Here is a 10,949-nt window from a genome sequence, read left to right as displayed (position 1 = left end):
CCTTCTGACTACGAGTCTATGATGTCTATACTTTTGAGTAGGGGATAGTGTGGACTTTCTCCGCGTTGAGCATCAGGCTCAGACTCGAGAAAAGGCATCTGACCATGCGGACATGCGCGAGACTCGGTCCTCTGAAGGTCCTGGATAAAGCCAGTCGTCAGGTAGGGAAAACACGTGCACACGACTGTGATGAAGAAAGCGACACTTAGCCATGCATTTGGGAACACTCTCGGAGCCGTCGAGAGGCCGAATGGGAGGACCGTGGATTGATGTGCGCGGCCGCCAACAACGAAGCGAAGGAAACTGCGATGGGGCGGGAGATGGCATAATGGGAAATATGCGTCCTGCATGTCGAGGCGGCGTGCGTACAGTCTCCGGGATCCAGGACGGATTAATGTCCCCAAGGAAACCAGCGGAACTTCAACTTGGTAGGTAATTGTTGAGCTCGCGTAGGTGAGGGATGTCTGGACCTCCCTTGGCCTTGGGGATCAGAAAGTAACTGGGTAGAAACCCCCTGCCTGTCTCGTTCACTGAACCTCCTCTATGGCCCCTTTGTCGAGAGGCGTTGCCCTCCTGGGAGGAGGGGGGATCTGCTCGTGAGAGGTCCCTGAAGAGGGATGAGGGAGGGGCGGCAGGAGGGGCGGGTACGAAGCAAAACTGCAGGCTGTATCCAAAGCCGAGCATGCGGAGGACCCATCTGTCTGAGGTAGCTGGCACCACGCCGGAGGAAGAATGAAAGATCGTTGGAGAAGGATGGGGATGGATCCTGTGGAGGAACTGGTACAGCGCCCTCGGCGCACCTTCAAAATGAGGGCTTTGGCCCGGAGGGAAGGCTTGGAGGGACCTGCTTGACCCCCTGGTGCCTGATTGTTTGCGCCTGCCGTTCCTATTGCGCCGCCTGGTAAGTCCGGGCGTCGGCGCCGGGTGCTCCTTTTGAGGCTGCTTAGCCGGGGTAGAGGACGTAGACAGCCTCTTCCCTTGAACCGGTGCTGGAGAAGGTCGGTGCCGTGGCATTTTTGCGGCACCGGAGTGATCCGGTGCCGGAGCCGAAGTGGCACTCGGTGCCGAGGACGAAGGGTTAAGCGCTGCTTCCATCAGGAGCATCTTGAGGCCCTGGTCTCGCTCCTTCTTGGTCCTCGATCTGAAGGCCTTGCAAATGCGGCACTTCTCGGAGATATGCGATTCCCCCAGGCACTTCAAGCAGGCGTCGTGGGGATCGCTGGTGGGCATCGGCTTTTTACAGGCCGAGCACGGTTTGAACCCCAGCGAACCAGGCATGAGCCCGGCGCCGGGCGCGGGAGAGGGCTAGCGGCCCGAACCCGCTAACTATATACACTAGAACTATAAACTACAACTATACTATACTAAGTGAACTATAATTAAAACTAAAACTAGAAACAATGAACGAAGAGAAGGTAGGGACGTGGAGGACAGCTATGCCGCGCTCCACAGTTCCAACGACCGACACGGTGGTAAGAAGGAACTGAGGAGCGGGCGGGCCGGTGGGGGTATATATTACCCGCTATGGCGGTGCCACTCTAGGGGGCGACCTGCTGGCCCGCTGGAGTTGCTAGGGTAAAAGTCTTCCGGCGAATGTGCACGCGCAGCGCGTACACCTACTGGAATGGATACAAGCAATCACTCGAAGAATATGTACTAATGCTGCCCAACAGGCGCCAGCCAAAACCCGAATTCGTCCCTGTACACGGTGCCCCCCGCCAATCCAAGGCACTCCCACCCAGGCCCAAGATTGATGCATCTGCAGAGCCACAGCAGCTGTGACCCACCCCCAGGCTGTTCTGTCCCCCAGCATAGAGCTGCCCCATTACTTACCTCCTAGAGCATTTCCTGACCCCCTTAGGCCTCCTCCTCCCCCACCTCCTATGAAAACTAAAGGTGGGGGGGAAGTTTGAAAATATTTTTCAAGCACTCCACTCAGGCCAGCTCCTGCTGAATTTAAGCTCTGCCCACAGAGGTATTCCCACCCTGTCCTTAGGCACCCAGTCCTACACAGTTTCAGGTGACATGCTGGGTAACAACATTGGAGGACTCCATGTTTCTAAGAACTGAACTGGCACCTTATTAAGAAAACTATTTACAGGGATGCTGCCACTGCAGCCTGCATTCCAGCCCTGTGCACACAGACTGACCTGGTGCTTTCTCCAAACTCTTCCCAACTGAACCCGTGTGCCTCCTTCCAACTTTTATGTTGATTTATTATATCTTTTAACAATATTTTTTTTCTGAGCCAACCTCTAACAAAGAGGCAACTGGAACACAGGACAATGCATGGTTGGCTGCAATGTCATTACTACCACCATCACCATCTCTGTCCCTTATTTACACCAAGGGAGATTTTGTTATGAAAACTTTATAAAAAGGGGAGGCAGGCCAGCAGTTGCCTTCTTTAGTAACAGTAACTCCTAGTCTTACTGGTAACACTGTCATTCCAAGTATTTTTCCTGTATACATTTGTCCTTTATCTAGGAAAATGTTAAGCAAGCACGCTACAACAAACAACTGGATCAAATTCCCCCCTACGTATATTCTTACAAAAACAACCAAAACACCATAGTAGAAGATATACTTCCCTTTTCTAGGGCCAGTCTCCAAATTGGTCTCAGGTATTTGAAATTCAGATTTTAAAAATCAATGAAAACTTCTTGCAAGTTAGAAGGCAGCACTTAGGCTTCCGTAAGGAGTGCACAATCATTTGTGTGTTATGAAATAGCGAGCTTTAGCAGAAGACTTTACACTTTATATAGTGCATTACACTTTGAATTCAGTCTATGAATTAGTTTTAAAAGCTGTAATGAAATCCTGGTGTAGGAGGAGTAACTTTCTGTTGTTTGTAGAGAAGAAGTGCAAAAGCAAGAAAAATTGATTTACTATTAGGTTAAGCCATACATGATGGAATCTCAGAAGATTCCTGGTCTGCAGTTACAAATTGTCTCTGAGTCTGAACTGAATTGACATTTCACTGCTTGGAAAAAATCCTTAAACTGGCACATTCTAATTTTTAAATAGGGTATGATATCACTGCTTTACCAAGAAGAGGAAAGTTTAGGATACAAAATAGCCAAAGAGAGAATCTTTACAAAGTCAACACCTCGGGGAAAACATTTTATTGAAAAAAAGAGGAGAATGGAGGCTGAAGTTAGCAGAATTATATCCCTTTCATTCCCTCTCTCCTTTTATTACTACTTCAGTTAGCTAGCAGAGGTACATAAGCAGAGACACCTTGTGTCAATTCTTCAGTGTTTCATCAGTGTTAATCATTCTGCAGGTGACATACAAAGGATTATTGCTTCAAGTGAGAAATTCACTTTGATTTAACCTTCTGAGAATTTTCAACTGACACAGCATTCTAGGCATATTATTATTACTTTTTACTTACAGGTGTCCTATTAGAAATGCTACTGTCTCTGATCTTCACAAGGGATTCTATTCCACTGCAACAAGATCTGTAGATTAATGTTTATCTTTACTGGGGTTGTTTTGTTAGCTATGACACACAAGTTGCATTTTTGTGATCAGAGAAACTTCAACACTTTAAAAAAAAAATAATTTCTTTCAAGAAGTTATTATGGTAATCCAGTTAAAGGAACTGAAATGCATTGTGAAAACTGTGCACCCACACTTACCAAGTGTCAGAGAAACCTGTTATTTATAAGCAAAGTGAATCACAAGTATTATTACTGCTATAAGTCAGTCAGTCACATTAAAACTGGAGCCAACTTTCAGGATGTATTGTGTTTAAAAAAAAACTCACACAAGTTGATCAATGTTAGCATTTTGGTTATATGTGCATATCAAAAGAGACACACTGTGTACAATCTCTCTTCACATTCTTAAAAGTAATCAAAAGGTTGTTTAATAGTTATTTTTCCTAACTATCAAGTGAAGATTTAAGAGCTGATACATTAGAACATAGAAAGACAAGAAACTATGAATTCTGATACAGTTCATTTAGAATATATTAGTATTCCAGATACACACAAAATAATCCTAACTTTTGGCACCATCTCCTGTCTACAGGGTCATAGCAAGACTGCCTTTAAAAGTAGCAATGATTATTGCCCTCCAACTCTTTGGAAAAATAGAATTTTAATGCAAAATATTTTTTAGTGCAGATGAGATTCAGATATTTCTTCATCAGAAAAGAACATTATAGACAATGTATTTAGTAGTGTTACCAAATATTTGGTGCTAGTTTGTGCTACCCTTATTCTCATTGAGTAGTGCTTTATATCTCAAATAATCCAGTAGAAATTGAAAGGAATACTTCAGAAGTAAGGTATTTATGAAGATGAGTAAGGATGGCAATTTGATCCTAAACGAGCAACTTTTCAGTTTGCAGATCCTTAAAGTATCTACTTATTCTTCAATGAGGAATTAAATTTTAGAGTAAGTGCTGTAAAGTAATGAACTTATATTTCAAAAGGTGATATAACGGGAAATATTTATCTTTTTTTAAACAATGATATACAAAAGACAATTGCATAGTTACAATTCAAGCACAAAGTCACTGTAAATAGTTACAAAGGCATTTATAAGTTTGCTGCTGCTGAAAGACAACCAAATCCTGGATCGGTATTAATGTAAACCTGGAGAAAAAAAAAAACAGTGTGTTTGCTTAAAAACAGATTAATGTAAAGGAACAGCTTTTAGAGATCTTCATTTTAAAAATATTTTTATGCAGCAGGTATAACAGTTTAAATCCCACAGAAAGCCATCTGAAATGCCCAATTTCCTCATATACAGCAGAAAATGTTTGTTCATTGGTTTCAACCCTACATATAAAATGAGGCACTAGTTACACATATTCTGGACTACGTTCACACTCATGTTTCAGTCCATCTTCAGACTTGTACTTGTGCAGCATCTGTCGGCTCCTAACCTCCTAGGGAAACAAGTCTTCAGAAGGTGGTGCATAAGAAAATCCAACAAATGCATCATCTGCCTCCAGCACACTGGCATTTACAATGTTATAACCAGAGGAAATGCAAACTGAGTAAGGAACCATTTCTTCTGTAAAAGCTGCATCAAAATTCCTTATATCATCTGGGCCAACCTAAAAATGAGACACACAAATCAGCATTAATCATATTAATATGGCATTTGTATTTTTAAATGGTTTTGTCTGTTAAATATTTTTCATTTTAGTAAAATTCAAAGTTGTCTACGTTATGAAGTTCTCCCTTTCATAAAGAGAGCAGTTAAGTAAATCCCATCACTCTGTCCCTGAAAACAGCTACTGAAGCAGTTTGTTATGGGGTATAATTCAGGCCAAAAGATCAAAGTGTCAGTAAATTTACCAAATCCATATATACTGTGCAGTATTTGCAGAAGGAAAAAGACAAAGAAGTGCTGCTTCTTAAGAGATGGTGAAAAAAAACAAAAAAAGATACAAAAACAAGAAACCAACACGTCCTTTTTCATCTCTTTACCCTCTTTCCTAGTCATGCATTCCTCCTTCCTTTTTTTAAATCACTCCCCATCCTCCCGTCACTCTTCATTTTCCTGTTTTTCTCCCCATTTTCTCTTTCTGCACCTTTTCTTTACACAGGTTTGTACTGTATTAGTATTTTTCTAAGAGAATTTGAGCTCAACTATCTATATGTCAAATGGCAGCTCTCTTGGAATCAGATTGGTGACTGACAAACACTGATTCCAGTAGTGACAATTCTGCCAGTAGTCTGATATCCTATTACACTGAAGCAACAACTGCAGTATGACAATAACTAGACAAAAAATGGTACCTCTTGCACCTCTTAGAGGGGCCTCAAATTTAAAAAACCCCCAACTTAGAGGAGTGCTACTCTCACTACTTAAGCACACATAATGCATCAGCCCTATTGGATAGGAGCTGCCCATCACCCAAACAGTTGGAGATGTAGGGGGAAAAGAAAGATCTCCCCTTCTCAGTAGTCAGGAGAGGAGAATGGGAGAACAGAAAGTGGAGAAAGGTCTCAGAGAGCTGTAAAACAAGTCACAGTGCAGTATTCTGATCCTGTGCAATGACATACAAGTCATGAAAGCACAGCTTTATCACATTCTGATCCAAAACTATGACAAAAGCACAATGCAATGTCAGGATGGCATGCTGCTGACCTCATTCAACAACAAAAATGGCTCTCTAGCTCTTCTAATTTAAGTACCATTGCTCTGAACAGTTCAGAAATGGTCACCAACACTGTTTGAGAGGTACTGGGGTTGCCATTCTCTGCAACATTTAGATAGATGTTCTCTCACCCCATGGATTCTGCCCCACTACATGAAGAAATTCGGGAGATATAATCTAAATATACATATTGCACCTACCACATTAGGATTAAATGGTGGTGGAATCTTCTTCTGAAGAAGGTCAGCCCAGCTGAGAGATTCAAAGAAAGGATGCCTTTGAATTTCAAGCTGCAACAGTGAGCAAAGATAAACTTGGTTATTTCCATGATATACCCTACAGCACTGGAATATAAATATTTCAGAGATCCTTCCAGCATGCTAGAGTAAAATAATTTCTTGGATTTGGTGCAGTAACAAGCAGGGGTGAAAGTAAGGCGGTATGGGCCGGTACAGCACATCAAAAAGTGACCGCTGGTACCGGCCCATACCCCCCACCCCCCGGGTTGCTGCCACCAGGGGTTGGGGCGGGGGGGGAAAGGAGCAACTGCCCTGGGGCTGGCAATTTAAAAGGGCCTGGGGTTCCGGCTGCAGCTGCCACAGCAGCAACCCTAGGCCCTTTAAAATTGCCGCTGGAGCCCCAGGCAGTGCAGGCCAGGCAGCGTGGATAGGCTGGCTGGGGGACACTGACCTCCAGCCCCGCCAGTTCTGCCTGAGGCCCTGCCCCTCCCAGGGGGAATGGGGGGTGTCCCGGAGATGGCCTCTGTACCATTTAGAGTTCAATTTTAACTTTCACTCTGGTGGTAATACAGTTCAAGACCATTCTTTTACAATTTGTATTAGAAGGTATAGCTGGAGTGGCTAAAATTTGATGGGGAAACATTTCTGAAAAGGCTGGCCAATACATTTTATTTTCTGCTTAAAATCGATGTCTTAAGCAAAACCTGATTTCAATAAGGTTTTTCAAGTAGTATTTATGTTCATGTTCCTGCTCCAAGCTAACAAAACTTACTAATATGAGCACTGTTCCAAATGGAACGCCTCCAGGAAATCCGCAGTATGTTTTCTGTTTATCTCTATAGTAAACAGTTATGTCCTCTCAAACATAACTGCCTTTCATTTACTGTGTGCTGCAGCAATTTAACAGAACTTAAGTTTGTGTGTTGATCTAGTCATACATTACAAAACATTAATAAGACTCTAAGCCTAAATACATCAATCGGGGGTAAAACTGCAAGATCATTTGATATCCAGCCTGCATAATTCTGTGACAAACTTCTCTATGCATCTTTACACAAATTTAAGGAACACCGTCAAAATTATTTGATAGAAGTTTGCAAAACGCTAGCCATTATTTGTAAAGCCATTTTGGAAGCCTGAAAAAATAGTTGTTTCCTTGCCTTTTTCCTATTTGACAAATAGCATTTTTCTCACCATTGAAGCTGAATTTACCAAAGTGTAGCTCTTTTTGTTTTGGTAACTTCCTTGTTTGAGTACTAGCATCATCAATTATATCAGCACAGCTCAGGGAATATGATGTTAGGAAATGCGTTTCCTTTGCTGGCAGGTATTGCAGCAGTCAAGCTCAAACCATTGTAAGTTCTACATCATAAATGTGTCTTCCCCTGCCCTTCAGGTTTTTGGTGACAACTAGGGTATTTTGTTTTAAAGTTGATATTTAGCACTCAAAGGACATTCTCTACCTGTTTCTTACAAATAATGAATTGTGGCCTTATATTTGACAATGTCCCTTTAATAAATTAGTGCCCAATTAATTCTCTGCCAGGAAATTACATACAAAGTCTTCTCTTGCTCCAAGTCTCTTTTGTCTGTCTTTTTCCAAGAGTTCTTCCAGAATAGACCAGGCTGTAAGACTGACTCCTGGGCGCACATATAGAGGTTTGTGAAGAATATTTTCATACATCTCAGGAACATCACGGCAGTAAAATGGAGGCTGAACAAAAACAAAATGAAGAATTGAAATGTGGCTTTGAAATGGTACTGTTCAATACAAACTTTTTTCAAATGTGAGAGTAAACTGTTCCATCAGAAATGCCAATGACCAGCAGTGAAAAAAATAGCTTCACCCAGTGGCAGTCTGATTTCAGATAGAAATTTCATTTTTTAACCAGAATTCCCCCCCGGGGCAAAAAAACAAAACAAACCCCAACTCCACACTTCTTCATGAATGGGCCAAGTCCTTTAGCCTCACATAACACATGCAGTGACACCAGGATTGCATTCCTCTGTTAGTGCTTTCCTGCATCTCCTGTTCTTTGCCCAGGTGCTCTCACATTCATTGGTGGCTGTAGAAGTTATCCACATTTAAAAATCTTACTGAATGTGAGCAAAAGAGCGTGAGTGGTTGAACAAACTTTTGCATGTTTTCCCAGGTGAAGTAAGGAAACTAATTTGCATGTGAAGAGGGAATGTAGTTTATGAAACACAAAACAAGCTGTTTTTAAGGAGGTTACAAAAAAAATAAACCCTAGCTGAAGCATGGAAAGATGTGTTTTTTTACTGCTGTATTAAGTAGTAATCTGGGGTAAATTGGAAATGTTAAGGTTAAAAAAACTTTGCTAACATCTTTGGTACCACTTTTGGCTGGTAGTAATTTATAGGGCAGCACCACTGCTGCTTCAATAGACTCTTGCATTTATTCTGGGTTATATCTGCTTGTCTCCACTGGATAAGAATTAATGTCACATCAGTTTGGAGAGCACAAATTTTAGACATCAAAACAAAATTCAAGAGACAAAACTAGATAGTAAGTTAGAAAGTTACAAAACAAGTTATTCACCGGTTAAAGTGTGTTTTAACCGTTTTGAAAAGTTATATATTAACTATATAGTATTCAATTAGAGTTTGAAAGGAAAAAAGAAAATACTTACCAACCCATAAAGCATTTCATAAAGAACCGCACCAAGGCACCACCAGTCTACTGTGTTGTCATAAGGCTGTTTTCTGATCACTTCTGGGGCAAGGTACTAAAAGGAAAAAAAAAAAAAAAAAAAAAGTTAGGCTGGTTATATTAAAATCAAACCTTTATCCAAGCAACTATTTTACAATACATCTTTAGAAAAAAGTTACTGTATAGATTACTAAAGATTTCTCTTGTCCTTTAAGAAACTTGGTAAATCTCTCTGACATCCAGCCGATTGTTTAAATGGACAGCTGTTGTTTCCCAACTCAAGTTATCCTTTATACCCATTGACAATTTGCCAAATTACTGTGCCATCTCTAATCTGACAAGTCTTTCAGGTTTCAGGGAAAGGTCGCTGCACTGTAGCTTCACAGACAACTAAGCAGCAAGCTGAGACCACAGTGTGGGAATCTGCAAAGAAACAGCTTCCCTCTGCCAATGGCATCTCTCTTTCTCAAGTGCAAGTTGTTCATTAACCAATCCTGTTGCCCCCTTGGGCTTGAAAACTGAATGAGGGATTTAAAAAGTGGGAAATAAGTGAAAGCATCTCATTCTGCTTCAAACCAAGCAAATGTCTCTTACTCCTCCCTACTGTTACTGCATAATCACATGATCTATATTTTAAGTTTCAATGAGGCTTCAAACAAATCATCAATTGTGAAATTATCCAGTGATTTTTTATTTTTTTTTTGCCACAAATTAGTCAGGGGACACAGATTTGAAGGACACATTCTGTACCATGGTTTGCCATCCTTTTACATCAATTACTGGATGGCAACAAGATACTAATAGGTTTCTAGGTGTCTCACAAACAAGTTTATTCAGGATTTAGGACTTATATGATTCCCAGAACCATAATAGCTGAGTAGATACATCTGGTACAGAATCTCCAGGCCCACCAGAATATTCTGTACAGATACACTGTTATTTAGAATTTTGAGGCTATGGCTGGATCATTCTTGTTCTCACAGGCCTGACCTGCAATGCTTTTGCTCCTTTAGTCCTTGCCTCTCCTCCCTCTTGAGCAGAGATTGCTGATTCTACTTTATAGTCAGTTACGGGATATCAACAAATATAGGGTCCATACAGAGATCATACTAGACCTACAACACTCAAACTCAGAAAAAGGTTTTTATAAACTGGGGCCTCAGGCCATAGTGTTTCAATCTTCTTGTGTAAGTCTAATATGAATTACACCAGATGTGTTAAAAAAAAAAAAACTTGCTCTTAGTACAAGTTTAAGTTTTTTTTGCAATCCATTTCACAAGCGGTCATAACAAATATTTAACCACAAGTGCTCTATATTTTGGCATTCAAATTTTCCAACAAAGTTCAATAGACACATTGTTTCTCTTCAGGTTTGATTACTATATGCTTTATTTTATGGATTCAGATTACAACTCACATAAATTGCTGCCACAAGAGTTTTCACTGACAGACACTTCACCATTTGTACAATCCTTTTCAATTACAAAACTTCTAATTCATGCAAGATTATCTACCAACACTCCCCATCCACCTACCCAAAAAATGAAACTCTCCCCCCCAGTTTGTTGTGGCAATTTGCTTGTGCTGGCTAAAACTCAAGGAAGTTAGCTTACTTCTGGTGTCCCACAAAAGGTTGCTGTGGTGTCTGAGATAGCAATCCCTTCTTTACAGAGTCCAAAATCTGTTAAGACAACATGTCCCTGTAGAGAAAAAAACAAAAACAAGACAGATCTTACTGAAAATAAAATCAATTTAAGACTGTATCATAATATTTTGCATTTACACAAAAGGTAAGTGTTTATGTAAAGAGACAATTTTGGACATCTGATAGGATATACTTACCAATGAGTCTAAGAGAATGTTTTCTGGTTTCAAATCCCTATTAAAAACAAAGTCTTATATTAATCCTCCTATG

General features: G+C 41.0%; 1 protein-coding gene across 10 annotated transcripts in view; it reads right to left on the bottom strand.

Moving 5' to 3' along the window:
- Positions 1-3,733: 3,733 nt before the first annotated feature.
- SGK3 (serum/glucocorticoid regulated kinase family member 3) overlaps positions 3,734-10,949 on the bottom strand; it is a 78,593-nt gene continuing 71,377 nt past the window's right edge. For all 10 annotated transcript variants that reach the window (XM_032777040.2, XM_032777037.2, XM_032777038.2 and 7 more), the window contains 6 exons: positions 10,877-10,913; positions 10,648-10,734; positions 9,015-9,110; positions 7,922-8,077; positions 6,325-6,414; positions 3,734-5,074 (listed from right to left, as the gene is read on the bottom strand). In XM_032777040.2, coding sequence (XP_032632931.1) covers positions 4,904-5,074; positions 6,325-6,414; positions 7,922-8,077; positions 9,015-9,110; positions 10,648-10,734; positions 10,877-10,913 — 637 coding nt within the window. In that variant the 3' untranslated portion in view covers positions 3,734-4,903. The remainder of the gene's footprint in view (positions 5,075-6,324; positions 6,415-7,921; positions 8,078-9,014; positions 9,111-10,647; positions 10,735-10,876; positions 10,914-10,949) is intronic.

The sequence above is a fragment of the Chelonoidis abingdonii genome, chromosome 2 (assembly GCF_003597395.2).
Source record: "Chelonoidis abingdonii isolate Lonesome George chromosome 2, CheloAbing_2.0, whole genome shotgun sequence".
Classification (NCBI taxonomy): domain Eukaryota; kingdom Metazoa; phylum Chordata; order Testudines; family Testudinidae; genus Chelonoidis; species Chelonoidis abingdonii.
The sequence above is the reverse complement of the archived record's forward strand: the minus strand, read 5'-3'. Positions and strand labels throughout refer to the sequence as shown.